This window comes from Schistocerca cancellata, chromosome 1 (assembly GCF_023864275.1).
Source record: "Schistocerca cancellata isolate TAMUIC-IGC-003103 chromosome 1, iqSchCanc2.1, whole genome shotgun sequence".
Taxonomy (NCBI): domain Eukaryota; kingdom Metazoa; phylum Arthropoda; class Insecta; order Orthoptera; family Acrididae; genus Schistocerca; species Schistocerca cancellata.
The window spans coordinates 866,669,759-866,686,110 of record NC_064626.1 but is presented as its reverse complement, the minus strand read 5'-3'; the positions used below and the strand labels follow the sequence as shown (position 1 = coordinate 866,686,110).

Below are 16,352 nucleotides of genomic sequence, written 5' to 3'. Positions count from 1 at the left end.
TTAGCAGAAGATAGAAACAGACTTGCTTCATCACGAATTCAGTTGAGGGACTGGTGATGTTATAAAAATCATTTACTGGGCAAAGTTACCGACAAAGATGTGAGACAACAAAAGAAATAACTATCCTCATCATTTGAAGGCGAGTTCCATCGGTATGGGACTAACATATCCTGTCGGCCGAACTAATCGCCACCCACAAGCCGCATCTGTCGCTGCCTTCGGCGCGTATCAGACCGTGACAGGAAGGAAACGATAAGAATACAATCTACGCAACTGTTAGTTATCGTAAAACTTGATATTTATCTTGATTACATTTCGCCTGAGCCTTGAGATACTTGTTGCTTTTATCTCAGAGCGGAGCATTAGAGTTCTGTGAAAACCCCTTTGACAGGCATCCGGTCTCTCCATATTTAAAGTGAAGCACAATCAGCCTGAGTCTAGTTGCCGCGGAGCGCAGCCGAGCACAGGTAAGAAGCTACGATGCTTGTTTGTATCTGTAAGTTAGCACTGTGAGAGGAGGTGTCTGCAATAGTGATAAGTTGTATCAGCAAGTCACACATTTATTCAAGTGACTCTGCTTGATTTAAGACAATATTAGCGTTGCAAGAAATAATTTATTTGACACTATTAATTAACGAACTCCTGCCAGTTTCTATCCTCCAGCTGTTTAATTTATTAAATAAAATTTATTGTAGAATTCAGACAGCTGGGAATTATATATATATATATATATATATATATATATATATATATATATATATATAGAGAGAGAGAGAGAGAGAGAGAGAGAGAGAGAGAGAGAGAGAGAGAGGTTGTCCAGAAAGTAAGTTCCAATCAGTCGCCAAATGGACACCACAGTGAAAACCCGATGGAGATTTGCACAGATGTGTTGGGTAGTGCCTCTAGTATGACCGTCGATCGCATCAAGACGCTCTTTTCAGTTGTGAGACCACTGTGAGCTAATAAAGATGCCTAGAACAACGATGTCTCCCTCCAAGTAGAAGTGCCTGCTAAGAGGCTTCGCCTTAATGAATGCAGCCCACCTAACACAACTGCCACGCATTTCCTTCTTCACGGAAATTCTCAGCTGCACTCTGCAGGGGTAGTGAAGTCGCTCCTGCAGCCTTTTCTATGGGAAGTGTTCGATCACCCACAATGCAGCCCTAATTGGCTCGTCCTGAGTATCATCTCTGTTCACATGGAACAGTGGATACGAAGACAACACTTGGGCGCAGGCTACGCACTAAAGACCAGTGTAGAGAATTATCGGAGAGCACAGGCGGCTGCCTTCTATGACGATGGTGTTGGAAATTTGGTATAACGCTCCGACAAATTTCTAAGTCGGAGCGGCGACTATGTAGAGAAGTATCTGCAAAGTGTAGCTAACTCTTGCAAATAATATGTTCCTCATTTTCACTGTGATTTTCACTTCTTTCCCAAACGATGATGCTTTTTCAAAAGATATTTGCACTCAGTTCGTCTTTATGTGACAAAAAGTGCAAGACCATAAAGTTGGAACGAATGTTGCAATCTATAGTTCCACACGTATTTTGTTTTAAAGTAGCTTGTTTTTTTGTGTAGGGGAACACTGTAGTACATGGGCCAACACTGCTAATCCTGATTTCAATTATTATCTGCGTTTCTTAGTGTCGATTTATTTGCCTAAAATGAATATGATACTTTCGTCTCTATTGTACATAGTAAATTAAATATTTGCTTCATCAAAGATCATGGTTACGATCTTCTTCTTCTCCTTTTAGTTTTGACGAACTGAGCTTCGCATTGGTTCATATCACGTTTTTCTCAATTGGAGCCTCACGCGCCCTCTTGTATTTTCTTGCGTCCTCTCGCAGTCTCCTCATCCCGCCGTGTTTTAAATTCGTTACTCTCGATAGAGAATCTAAAGAACCTCCTTGTCATAAACGTTGTTTAATGTCTACCTATATCTCTGAAATCCTTCTGTCTCAGTATATTTATATCTTTTTTTGTGCAAATAGTTTATAACAAAATATTTGCAGTAATGAGTAATTACAGTCCACACTTTACTAGACGCTGTAGTAAATGAGTTCCTTCTTGTGAACGCAGTAGATAGCAACGAACATATGATTAGTGCTCCTCCGCACCGCACAGCTATGGGGGCGATTCGGAACATTGTAACCAAAGAAGGTACTGTCTCGTTTGGAGAGGAGGCGGAACGTTAACACAAGAAACTCGTTGTGATATAGGATGAGGTGACGAAAGACATGGGATAGCGAAATGCACGTATACAGATGGCGGTAGTATCGCGTACATAAGGTATAAAAGGGCAGTGTACTGGAGGAGGTGTCATTTGTATTCGGGTTATTCATGTTAAAAAGATTTCCGAGATGATTATGACGGCACGACGGGAATTAGCAACTTTGAATGTGGAACGATAGTTGGAGCTATACGAGTGGGAGTTTCCGTTTAGGAAATCTTTATGAAATTCAATATTCTGACTTCCACGTTGTCAAGAGTGTGCTGAGAATAACAAATTTCAGGCGTTATCTCTCACCACGGACAACGCAGTGTCCGACCGCCTTAACGACAGAGAGCACTGGCGTATGAGTGGAGTTGTCTGTGATAACAGAAAGTAACACTGCAATAAAAAACAGCACAAATATATTTGTGACGTACGAAGAACCTATCAGTTAGAGCAATGCGGTGAAATTTGTCGTTAATGGGCTACTGCAGCAGCCGAACGATGTTTGCGCTTTTGCTGACAAAACGACGTCCCCTACAGCGCCTCTCCTGGGCTCGTGACCACATCGATCGGACCCTAGACGATTGCCTTGTCAGATGAGTCCTGATTTCAGGTGGTAACAGCTGATGGTAGGGTTAAAGTGCGGTGCAGATCCCACAAAGCCATGAGCCCAAGCTGACAACAAGTTTTCGTCTACTATGGAGGACATGTTCGTTGCATTCATTGCAGCCAATTTCAACGTCAGAGGTGGATCAACACGCTATTAGAGGGGTGGTTCTAGTGATCTGTTTTAAAGTTCAACAGAAAATATAAATAATAAGTAGGAGTTACCGAGTGGCGATGCACATACAGCAAATACAGCATAGCTGTCAACCGAATACGACCGTGTCTCGCCATTGGAGACATAGCTCATTTTAACAGTGTAAACCAGGGCAGTAAACTGACCACACCCAAACACACTATCGCAGTTTTGCAAGCAGGACCATTTCTGTATCAGCAGAACTAGATTATTCTCTCATGAATTCCATACCCCCCAGAAGAACAACGACGAAACATCTTACAATGTCTAAAGTAATTATCATGTTTCTTCTATCATTAGAGTAAACAAGTAGTTACTCTTAATTTGTCAACAATCCAAGCCAATGCATGTAGTTGTTGCTGGGTTGTTTGCAGAGTTTCTGCTCTTTGAAGACCATGGACACCGAACGGAAGCTTTCAGTTCAAGACGATGCGTCGGGCACTGACCAACAGTCAGCCATTCTCAATGACGGGGAACAAATCAAATCTTCACGCAAAGGTGAGTATAATCGCTACCAGACAGCGTGTACCACCCAGGAAATTGTCGTATGTAAAGGACGAACAGCAAATAACTAGTCCTATTTCTTTGCAAGCAGTTTCCTATAGACCCTATAAATATTAGGTTTTTACGTTGTCATAAGTTCTTTCTGTTTCTGGCTGTAGCTGTCAGAAGGTATAACGATATTTCGTAACCTTTAGGTTCCACTGTGCGACTGACACCATTGCCTCTGGTGGTAATTGTGCGGATACTTAAGGAATCGTCGGACTTCTTTTATAGTTAGAGGCAAGACTTTAGCTAAGTTGTCTCAGTCAATAGATTAAGAAACTTACAAATGCTCTGACCATGCGCAAAGGTATCGTAAATGATACCCCGAGAGGCACGGCTCCCCTGCACTCAAAGCCACATATGACATATGTCACACTTAACGGAACCTTGTCACATAGGTCTTCAGCCCGACGAAAAACTTTTAACTGTGATACGCACATATAACACGCGCTATAGCAGAGGAAGTATATAGTGTCCTACGCACCAGAGAAAGTGGGATACTGTGCACAAAGCAGGCTTTGGTGCATAAAGGAAGATGCAAGTAAACGGCGTACACAGTTAGTCTTAAAACCCTGATATAATAACGTCGGGGTAACTGTTCATTCATCTCTTTTCTGACCCGCTGCATGTTGTGTAATATCGGGCTGAGCATACTAATATGAATATTAATTTTATGATCTTCATGTGGCCCCCATGAGCAAACCAGCCGAGAGTGATAATTCATCATCGCGTAACTACTAAAGATTGTTTCGTATTAGTACTACATAAACGTAGGAAAGTGTTTAGAAAGTATTCGGAACAGTACGAACCAATGTTAATAAAGTGGAATGTACCGTCGCAGAATCTGAGCTGTACACGATAAAGGTCATTCGACGGCACTTGTTTGTGCGAGAGGATGACACGGTAGCGCATTGTAGGTTCGGGACACGAATGGAATCGCAGGCCTCAGAAAACACTGAACACAGTTTACGCTTTCTTCAGGAGAATGCTCGAAACCGTAGTGCTAAGTTTACTTCAGTGATATCGTTATGCGAATTTTTTGTCGTAGTGTGAGGCATAGAGTACATAATGGAGGAATATAGTACCATATTTCTAGTGAAAGAAGGCAGGGTCATCTGCGAAACGGTTGAATCCATCTGTATGATTTAACAGTGTAAGTTTTGGAGATTAAATTAAATGTAGACTACTGCGATACCACAGTATATGAGTATACTGTCTGACTCACAAAGGAAGTTATAGTTTCAGAATATGAAGTGAGAATTGTACTAATTTTTCGTACAGCGCTCCAGAATTGCAGTATTTTCCGATTCGTGTGAGGAACATGTGATGCACGGATACTTCATGAACCAACAGAGTTAACTCCAAAAAATATTGGATTTGTATTTCTCGCATTCTGAAATATCTGTCACCCACAGTGGCAAACGCAACAAGAAGAGTGCGGGGAATGAGTACTTCTAAACGCGCGCTCTGTGAAGTACAGCGCCCCATAAACGATTATTATAGACATTGATTTTCACCATTTTATAGTGTTAGACGCCATTCACCTTTAGAGACGTCAAAATCACTAACACTTTTGTTACACAAAACAAACGTGTTATAAGATGCTGAAGGGAGAAGGTATAGTCTGAAACGGAAGACGGTTACTCACATCAGCAAGACTTACCATTGTTGCATTCTCAGCATTTCGTAATTAACTGACCAATCTTGAAAGTAACTGAATTCCTATGTAGGCAATGGAAAATACGTATAAGACGTCCTATGACATTGTTTCTGTATTTGGGACCACATGCTTACAATGCTTGTGTATGTTAGCAGTCTGTCATTCAGTGTCCAGCACGTGATACAAAAAACGTTCTTAAATTCGAGGAGATGTAATATCAATGATCCATTACAAGAATGTAGCATCGCAACAATAGCGCACTGCGTAATTCGATACTTACGTTTCACGGACTGATTTCATACAGGAGACATAAACAAATCTTTTATTCGAATCTAGTTCTCGTAGAGTATAGTTCAGTTCACACAGTCACAGTAAATAATAGAAAGACCAATATAATGCCCGACGAATACAGCCATAAGTCACCAGATGAAGGAAGTCTTGCACACCCATGAACATATACACACGTAGTACACTGCACGCCTCATGGTAAAAGGTACATTATCGTATAAGCAATGTTGAACCAATTCTTATGCCTTGCCTGTGTTGCTGTTTGCAGTCGCCGTTGTTATTAAAATTGTACTGATCACTTTTCCCAATTTCTGTAATATTCCAATATTTCAAAGCAATGGAAATTTTACGAGTAAAAATTACACTTTTTTTGCAAAAAAAGGTTTATCTAAAAACGAAAAATTTATTACTGTTGCGATGGCTAATTGATATTTAGGTTTTTTACTCAGTTGTTAGTAAAAATAAAAAAACACGTATTATAACCGAGAGCACAAATATAACGAAAAATATCAGTTAACCAGAACTGAAATATTGGTGTCGTTTTTATCCTGTCTGTTTTCGGGATCCCTAACAGACAAGGTTGGGGTTAGTCTTGGCCACTGCACACAGATCGTCCAATAGACCACGCCACAAGGCAACAGGTACATTATTGTCTCTGCAATGCTGTACCGATCCTTATGCCACGTTGTTTGTTGCTAGTTTCTAACTGCAGATAATGTTATTAAAATAGCGCTGATCGCTTTTCTCAGTTTCCATAATGACCTATTATTTCAAAGCTATGGAAATGGTACGAATAAGCGGTACTCGTTTTTTTAAAAACAAGTTTTATTCAAAAACCAAAAATATTAGCACTAGAACTCACATTCTGTTTTGACTTGATTGTTAACAAAAATGTGGAAAGATAGAAAGAAATACCGTAAATTCCGACTAAAATACCGGTATCTACTTTAATCGGTGAGTGTTTCCATTGCCTAGGTGGGGTGGGCCTTCGAGCGCTGACTGCCACTCGAGGTTACGGCGGAAGGAGATGCGACCGTGTCAGCACATCAGTGCACCTGACGATGCCAACAGGGTTGCTCACCGAAATATTGTGTTCGTGGACTGTTCTGGAAATATTCTAAATGATCATTTGCTAAATTAGAGAAGGCAAGGCTAATCAGTCTCACATTCATTCACGAATAGACTTTTCTTCTTGCACAAAAATCACTTCCAGCACTTAAATTTCTATGCCCTTATTGTCTCCAGTCTCACGGTGAGGCACGGAATACAATTTTTTTAGTTTGTTCGGTGCTGCGTGGAGCTGACCAAAGGATATTTCAGCGCAATGGTGGCGCGTGCGGCCGACGGTGGAGCCCATGGTGCTGCTGTTCATGTTTTCCAACACGGCGGTGAGTTCGTTCGTCGGCGCGCTCTTCACGGAGCGCGTGTGCCGCATGAAAGACACGACCGACTGCCCGGACGACAAGCGCGCTGAAGCCGTCACGCTGATCATGTACAAGACCATCATCGAGGCGCTGGTCCCCGCTTTCGTCGCATTATTCATCGGCAGCTGGAGCGATAAGTTCGGTCGCCGTCCCATCTTCATATGGTCTTTCCTCGGTACGTTAACCACGGTTCCATCATTGTTTACACTACCGTAGCAGATAATTAGGTAAGAAACCAGAATTCCACGAAGGTATCATCGGAAGAGAATCTGTGAAGCTAACGTGAGCGGAAGTAACAGTTGTATACAAATATCATTTCGAGTCAAAAATCTGTATGACATATATTAAAGGTAACTCTTAGTCTACTGCAGCCTGTGCTGTGAAGATTAAAATTCTTATGGGTGTTGTTCCACGTAATTGTGTAAAATACATTAATTGTATACTGTAAAACCAACGTTTCGACCGTATTACAACGGCCTTCCTCAGGACAAGACTGGATGGACAACCATCAGCCGTATAACGGAAATGCGACATTGAAAATTTGTGCCAGATCGGTACTCCAACCCAGATTTCCTACTGATTGCGAGCAGTCTCCTTACCATTAGGCTATCCAAGCACCACTCCGAGCAAGACCCAAACCACGTAGTTACAACCTGCACTCATACATCCATTCTGTGCAGTCCCATACAGGGGAAACTTTTTAATTGAAAGTCGTTTACGATATATCATACTTATCCGCCAAAACAGGCATGCGACATTCAATTAACGTGTCTCCTAGGTATAGGAATATAGATAATGGTTGTACGAGTGCACACTGTAGACGCTTGGTTGACGAGATATGTATGTTTGTGTCTGGCCTGTAGTCGTGTTACGACAGACAAGTTATGAGGCGACCGTTTGCATTAAGTAAGAAATCAGTATTCGAGTCCAGGTGCGGCACAAATTTTTATTGTCGTCATTTCATTACACAGCCAACGGTTTCCCATATTCGCAACTGCAAATACATATCATATACTGGTATTTTAGATATTTGTTGCGCATTTTCAATCCAGATAGTTGGCCAAAAGCAATTTGACCGACTCTTAGGTTTTCACTGGCCGCCGGGTGTGTGACGGAGACTGTGTGTGCTGTGCGCAGGCAACACCGTGGCGTACGCGGCGTGGGCGGCGCTGTCGGCGGTGCCGGACCTGCAGCCCGAGTGGCTGCTGCTGCCCTCCGTGGTGGCCTCCTTCAGCGGCGGCATGATGAACCTCATGGGCGTGGCCAACATCTACATCGCGGACGTCGCCCCTGTCGACGACAAGGCAGTCCGGTACGTCCTCGCAAGCTGGCGCCTCTCTCAGTCCTACATCTACATCTTGCGAACATCTGTGAAGCGCGTAAAAGACGGTACTCCTGTAATACCACTTTCTATAGGCCGCTTAAAATTAGTTGAAGTTGACATCTGTCACTTGGCGCTACAGTGTTGCCACATAGCCCATCACTCGGTTAAAGGCAACACGCAAACATGGCGGGTCACTTTACAGCTGCTGAAATGCTGTTCATGTAACTTGCAGCAACGCTGGAAGCTGCTGCCATCAGGAACGGCGGGAACATGAGATGCTCTGATTTTAAACGACCAGTTACTGAACTTTGGCAGACAACCTGTATTATGACCCTGAACTTACAGTCGTGTCCCAGCCTAAACACAGCCTCTTTATGTGCAATTTATTCAACAAAACAGCGTTTAGCAGCCTGTGACAGAACTGTAAATCAGGCTCGTTTTTCTCCCGGCTTTTAAAGCTGACATGTAGGAGCAAATTCCAGAGAGAAAGAAACTCAGTTTCAACCTTAAAAGCGAACTGTGACTTTTCGTTTTTGCTAAGCGAGATGATCCAATGCCTACCGATGAGCAGCTCTGATTGGAATGGATTTATACGTTACAGGCGACAATAGCAGACTCCATAAGAAACGAGAGCGATAGGAAGGAAAATAAGAGCAAATAAAGAAGTTAATACGAAGATCAAAATGATCCACCAAAAGACTAAAAATAAAAAAAAATTGATTGAAACCAATTAATTGAAAACAATAATAACCGGAGTTACTATGGTAAAGATTTAAGAATGAAAAAAACGTTTTTATCACCTGACGATATGCGAACCCGTGTAATTTACACTGTACACTGCAGTGTTACCACTACACTGCTGAAGAGCTTCAGACTACGTCCTTATATTTATTTGCATAAAAAGTCAGTTGCAACGATCGTTTCCTGCGTTCAAAAAGTTCGGTTTTACATCATGTCGTACGACGTTTACCTGATAATTGGATCCAAATAGCATCTTGTACGAAAGAATCCAGCAGTCTTTGGCTAGTGACGTGTACGAAATGTGCGTATTTCACTACCATCGTTGTGTGTGTGTGTGTGTGTGTGTGTGTGTGTGTGTGTGTGTGGTGTGATAAAATGCGAAATAAAAGGGCCAGACACAAGATTCTGGATCCAAACACAACACGAAGAAAAGCTAGACAAGGAACTGTAATTTAACTAACTGACCATTCTGTGGCAGTCTGGCAACGGTGTATAGTTCAGGCATGATGTTAAGCACTCTGACTGGATAAATACACCTCCAGCACTTCAACTGTCAAGTAATTTTAATCAGAGTATATCTGAGAAACCCGGAGTTGACTTTACAAGTTTTCTATTAGAAAGAAAAACAAAAAGTTTGTGTTTATAGTCAAGTATTGAAAAAATTTCATTTCTACGTATCTGTAAAAACACTTTTGAAATTATAAAACAGTCGTACAAAGTAAGATGTCTAATGTACAAATATATAAGTACAGTATTCTGGTTACCGGGTTACCGGGTTCGATTCCCAGCGGGGTCAGGGATTTTCTCTGCCTCGTGATGACTGGGTGTTGTGTGCTGTCCTTAGGTTAGTTAGGTTTAAGTAGTTCTAAGTTTTAGGGGACTGATGACCATAGATGTTAAGTCCCATAGTGCTCAGAGCCATTTGAACCATTTTAGTATTCCAGTTAAGAAACTTGACCTCGACAGTTTGTGTATGTTGGGCGCAGTTGCACCGTGAGTCTACAATGCGATTTCATTAACGTCTCTATGGTAATCCGTGAATTTTGATCCTAGTTTTCAGGAGGTGTTCCTTATTGTAAAGCAAATTTCGAATCTTCCTAGCACAATCGCATCTCATTGGATGATAGCTGAAAAGGACCTAAGCTCTCCAGTGGTCCAGCCTGGGGAAGATGTTAAAAACAACATCTTAGTGGATGCAATGATACACTGCTGTCGGTTCTCTTAGTAAGTTAACAGAGCACTGTGGCTAGGTGTGGTGTGCGTACTGTAAGATCTTCAGTACACACACCATCAGATTATTTGACTTGTCGCTCTAACGAAGTAGGTGAGTGTCAGCAATGTGTCTCGTGGTCTTATCGTGGCGTGTTTATCTTCTGCCGTTCGGTCAGATGATAGAAATGCCACTTGCACGCTTAGACTAGCAGTTTGATGGTGACCAACTTTAAACAGAACTTGATTAATTTTCACACACATTTATTAAAATAATAACCAGCATAAAAATTACTTAACTTAGTTCTGGATGTTATTTACAATTGCAATCTGAAGTTCCTTTTGTATTGGTATGTAATTTTATTCTCATATATATCTCTGATACTTGACAAAAGTGTGTATACATTTATCTTCATGGCTATGTACAGGAATATGATAATCTTATTAGGCGTAGACCGAAACTTGACTATAGACTGGTACAGACAAATGTAGAACTCGTACAGACTGGTACAGACTAATGCACACTGGTACAGACTGGTGCAGACAAATGCAGACTGGTACAGACTGGTGCAGACTGACTAATCAGAGGTCTGTACACTCATTATAATACCTCGCGCCATCATGTATCACTGTGCGAGTGTGATCCGCGAGGAGAAAAGGTTCTGTGTTAACAGCAATCTCATTGGCTGCCTTACATATTAATACGCGGATCGGCGGAAGCAGAATTTGGTCCGTCTCTATGGCAGCACCATCTCGTAGTGCGGAGACGGACGAGCGCTGCACCTGCGCTGTTGTGCTTAGCAGGGCGCGCTCTAGTGGGAAAGTTGTGTACGTGCTGACTACACGGAACTATGTACACAACACTAGTTTCGGCATCTTCTATATAGATGAACTATTGCAATACACACTACCTAGACTGCCTGTCCGAATGAAAGTATCGAATGTTTTTGATTTGTTTGTCCTTTTTTTATTTTCGTGTCCACTACAGCGCGGTAAGCACGTCTTTTTATTACTTCAATAATACAAGGTATTAAATAACTACATTTCAGGAAACAAGTTTATTCGATGCACGTTCGCTGCTTTGTTAACGTCAGGTTGTGGTATAAGCTTTATGTTAGCCTGCTGTTGCTGGCATTTCGCGAATCATGCCTCAGACCTTTGGCTGCCGCAGGCTGGGCATCCTGGACGTGTCGCAGTACACGGGCACGATGCTGGGCTCGGGGCTGTCGGCGCCCATCACGGCCGCTCTGCAGTACTACGGTGTGTACGCGATGGCCGCCTGCTTCATGCTGGCGTGTCTGCTCTACGCCGTCTTCCTGCTGCCGGAGACTGTGCCGCCGTACACCCCGCCCGAGGATGTAAGTCACTGCTGCCCTTTACACTATTTCTGCCGTCCTGCGAAGAAGATTGCGGTCCACAAGGCTTGTGAATTTTTTTGTACTGTCTTTCATGCTACGAAGAACGAGAACTTCAAACAAACAGTCATTATAATCTCCAGAAGTATATGTGTCCTGACAGAAATGAATAATGTAGATAATAAAATTAAAGCCGTTGGGACACTGTCAAATGGGAGACAGAACAACCAGTCAGTGTACAAGATTCCACAACAGTTAAACTAAATGACAATGTTGTCACTGATAATTCACAAGCTGCAAGTACTTCAGCAGCAAATATAGGTTTAAATGGTTCAGCAGAAGAAGCAAGAGAACATATTAAAATGCCATTCCATAAAATTTTAAGCAGCTAGAAGAAGGGCCAACATTCTTCACTGAAATTAAACAATCGTAAAAATTGTAAAACACAAAAGCTCTTGTGAGATTAACGGTATTTCAGACAGAGTTCTGAAACGTAATTAGAACTTAATAAGGATGTCATTAGTGATATACGCAGTGCAGCACTGGCTCAAGGAATTTTTCCAGACACGTTAAAATATGCAAGTATTAAACCAGTACATAAGAAAGGTGACACGACAGATTTAAACAGTTATCGTCCAGCTTTCTTACTGAGATCTTTTCCGAAATATTCGAAAAAGTAATGTACTCCAAAGTAGTCACACACTTAAGTTGAAACGATTTACTTAGCATATCACAGTTTGGATTCCAAAAAGGTTGCTTGACTGAGAACGCTATTTATACGTTCACTCATTAAATAGCAAAAGCTTTAAATAATAATATATCGCCTGTTGGTATTTTCTGTGATCTCTGCAACGCCTTCGATTCTGTACATCATGATTCTCTATTAGAAAAATACAAGTTTTATAGAACTGATTGCTTTACATGCAGAAGGTTGTGCTGAATATTTCAGACAGTATCGGAAAGGTACAAAAAAAAATAGTGTAATGATTAGAGTAAAATCACAAAAGGAGTTCCACAGGGTTCAATTTTGGGTCCACTACTATTCCTTATATAAGTGGATGACTTTCCACTTTCACTTAATATTCACTTTCATTTAATATTCAACAAGCAAAACGGGTACTTCAGTGGATGATACTAGTGGTTCCATAAATTCTATTGGAGAGAAACCAACAGAAGAATTAGTACATGATATCTTCCAAAGAATTATTAATGCTTCTCCTAAAATGGGCTTTCTGTAAATTTTGGATAAACAGACTGCAGTCTTCACTATACAACAAACAGAGTCATATCAACAATAGATGAAGCACATGAGTAGACTCAGTAAGTTGGGTAGAATGCTCCTGATTTTAGGGTGCACATATTGACCATAACTTAAACTGAAAGAAGCTTGTTACTGAGCTCCACAAACAGTGAAGTTCAGCTAGTTTTGCTCTTCGTAAAATGCTGATCTTGGAAACAAACATACTAACCTCCTGACATACTCTGCATGTTTCCAATCAACAATGTCGTATGGAATAATTTTTTGGTAAACAATTAGGTGTTGATTGCAAAAAAGCGAGCACTAAGAATTAATATGTCGTCTTCACTTATGGACGTCATGTAGGTATCTCTTCAAGAAGCTAGGTATCGTATCTGCATCGCCACAATGCATATTTTTCCTAAGGAAATTCGCTATAAATAATCCATCATAAATTGAGTAGAGCAGTGATGTGCATACCTACAACACTAGAGGAAAAAATAGCGTTTATTACCCTATGCTAAAGCTGCCAGTGGCTTAGAGAGGAGTTCAACCTGCAGCAGTAACAATTTTGACCATTCACTCTATTACATTTGTTGATATTCTCAGCCCGATATAGTTATTATCATTCTGCAGTCATATTGAAGATACAACTACATCTTCATAATCAGCAATGGACAGGTTTAAATTCGATAGAGATCCTGGTCAGGTCCTAGGTAAGTCACACTCGAGCAAGCTATCGAGTGTCTGGTTCACTGCTGGGGAAAAACAGTATGTAATTTTTGCGTCTGCCTTGATCCAAACTAGTCTCAGCCATAATTTCGCCATCAGCAACAAGAACACACCTGCGTTATAAGCTGGAGAGTGGGAGGGAGAATCTCACATTAGTTTCACTGTAAATGACGAAATAATTTTGAGACAAGCATACTGAGGCTCTGAGAGATGGCTAGTTTTTTTCCGGCTAGCTACATCTCATTAATGTATAAGATGATGGAACGAATTAATGAGTTAATGACAATTAGAACTCTTGGAATTTAAATCAAGTGTGACTCTCATGGCACTACTAACTCCCTGGGCTATTTATATTCTGATTTCATTTCTTTCTTGTTGTAATAATTGTGTATTGAAATGGACAGGAGACCATTGAGGGTGAGTGCGTGCGTGAGGAAGAACGCAGACATCACTGCGGATTGACCCTGGGGATGAGGGAGGTGGCTTTCTTTCGGACCGGACGCGGCATTGCTCCAAGGAAGGTGGCAGAACTATTGTGTGGCAGCAAGACTCCAGGAGACAGAATCTCTAGAGCCACGGGACCATATTCCGACAGACTCCGCTACCGACTTAAAACTAAGCTCCGTCTCTGCGCTGTTCCATGAATATAACTTTGTGGTCGCAGCACGCACCCACAGCATGACGTGAAACAACTTTTCCGGTTGGTTGAGAGGCTTCGTGAAAAGATTGTCAGAATCTCTGAGTACGAGAAAGGATATTCTCCAGCCGAAGATAATATCTTTAGAAAGCGTACACCAACACAACCTAGCTTGAATTATTATTGCGTGGCTGGTGGCTCTTCAGACTGACAATAAGAGAATCAAGATGATTTTCTCCTTATTGTTTTCCCACGGTGGCGACGACTCTCCAACGGCATAGGTACTAGCACTCACCAGAGGATGCCCTAAGACGTAGGTTCTGCATCCCCCTTTTAAATGGAGGTGGGTGATAAGTCAGTTGATTGGAGGAATAGTTTTATGGAGCCTCTGGAGGGATGACTCAAGCCATTGCAAAATATACCACTGGCAAGTGTTGGTGGAAAATTTAGCGCTTGATCGAGAAACTTCAGACACACACAAGGCACAGCCGCCAGAACAAGGAGAGTTATGTTTTGGACACTTAGGCTGCATACGCTAGAGAAGGATGAACACTTAGGTTTGATATAATGGAGAGAGAGAAAGACTTGAGCTGCGCACTTTGTAAGCACTACTACACCAAGGATGCTGACTGAGGAGAGGCAGAAGGCACTTCCTCACTGTGGCAAGATCATGTCGCAGCAGCTGCATGGTTGGACAGGGCAGATGCGTTAACTCGCTCGCTTTCCCCTGGTATTATGCTTGACTTCACTGGCTGTCATCCTTTCACCTGACAACCACTGCATGCTCAACATTTACCTCCGTGTTACGATACCGATGATAGAAAAGCGGCTTGGTCAGTTTATTACTCTCATCCCGATCAGATCCTTGCCAACAACTAGGCATAACAAACAATTTTGATCACCTATGCACTACTTGATTTCAGTGAACTGTTTGTAATGAGTGCTAGACTAGTTCGAGGTTTTGCTATGCCATTTACAAAGTAAATCATGAATATATTGAGTTCCTTGATTTCCGTTACATAGTTAATGAAGCAACCCCCATCCTCCGAAAGAATCAATAGCAAGTTAGACGGGACCCACAAAGGATATAGTGCTTAGGGCCCTCCCATAATGTACCACGCTCGTTGAATTCCGTTGTGCAATTTGCTTACACGGCATCCGCTCTTGAGGGGCGATCTGAAACTATAGCTGCAGAGGACACACCATTAACGAAAGACAAGCTTGTGGGTTCTCAGAACTCCACAGCTCAGTGTCCTACAATGGAATGAGACATATCTGCCTGCAGAAAGGATGATCCACAACAACTGGCCAACGTGATGATTTACAAGACGATTTGTAAGCAATTTTGCCTGAAATTATTTTAGAGAGAGAACAGGAAAACGAAAGTGTTACTATACAATTATGAGAGTACACACACACTGTAACGTGGTAGGAGGTCACATTCTTGAATAAAAAAGTAGTCTACTTGCTGAATATTCCATAAAAATCTCCATAAAAATCTGCTTATTCGAGCATTATGGTAAATATGTGCAACTCTTCATTTCTGTTACATTATAGAACTGAAGTTAATTTAATTCATAATGGAGGCTGTTGTACTTCGTTACTGTCCCTTTATACGGTATAGAATAAGATGCAGTACCAGTCACAACTGAAGGTGCTTTATTTAGGGGACAACGAGTTTCGGGATTGCACACATCTTCAGGTGATTATACATTCATTTTCATGTTCCACATTCCATGAACTCGCCACATTCAAAGTTTGATGTGGACATGGCAGTTCAAATAATTACTATGGTGACAAATGTGAAGTTAAAGTGTGAAAATCGAAATGTTTTTGTAAAAAATGAGACAACTGTGCAATTACAATTTGGATATTTCAGGTATATTAAACACCAACACTGAATGTATAGTCACCTCATGATGGGTTCATAGCCGAAATCGGTCTTACGTTAATTAAATCCCCTTCAATTGCAACACATCTTATTCTACACCCTAGAAAGCTACAATATTGATGGCTAAGTATCCACAAGGATACCAAATCAGAATTCCTGCATGTTTAATTTAATAACCATGTTATTATTATTGTTATTATTAGAATTATTATAATTGGCACTGCCTCGCTCAGTCAGAAACCAAGCTGCTCAAAGAAGTTTTCAAACACACTCGTATCTGGGAACGAA

General features: G+C 41.5%; 1 protein-coding gene across 1 annotated transcript; it reads left to right on the top strand.

Moving 5' to 3' along the window:
- Nucleotides 1-458: 458 nt before the first annotated feature.
- LOC126108812 (proton-coupled folate transporter-like) lies at nucleotides 459-16,061 on the top strand. The gene is made up of 6 exons (XM_049914213.1): nucleotides 459-467; nucleotides 3,395-3,518; nucleotides 6,835-7,113; nucleotides 8,076-8,250; nucleotides 11,384-11,570; nucleotides 16,053-16,061. Exons 2-6 carry the CDS (start codon nucleotides 3,416-3,418, stop codon nucleotides 16,059-16,061), a joined length of 753 nt encoding a protein of 250 aa, XP_049770170.1. The 5' UTR covers nucleotides 459-467; nucleotides 3,395-3,415.
- The last annotated feature ends 291 nt before the right edge of the window (nucleotides 16,062-16,352 follow it).

What these genes read in the sequence shown, in the direction of transcription:
- LOC126108812 (XM_049914213.1), top strand. Translation starts at nt 3,416, where the DNA reads ATGGACACCGAACGGAAGCTTTCAGTTCAAGACGATGCGTCGGGCACT. An exon ending in AATCAAATCTTCACGCAAAG is followed by an intron (nt 3,519 to 6,834) that starts GTGAGTATAATC and finishes AGGATATTTCAG; the next exon opens with CGCAATGGTGGCGCGTGCGG. An exon ending in CTTCATATGGTCTTTCCTCG is followed by an intron (nt 7,114 to 8,075) that starts GTACGTTAACCA and finishes TGCTGTGCGCAG; the next exon opens with GCAACACCGTGGCGTACGCG.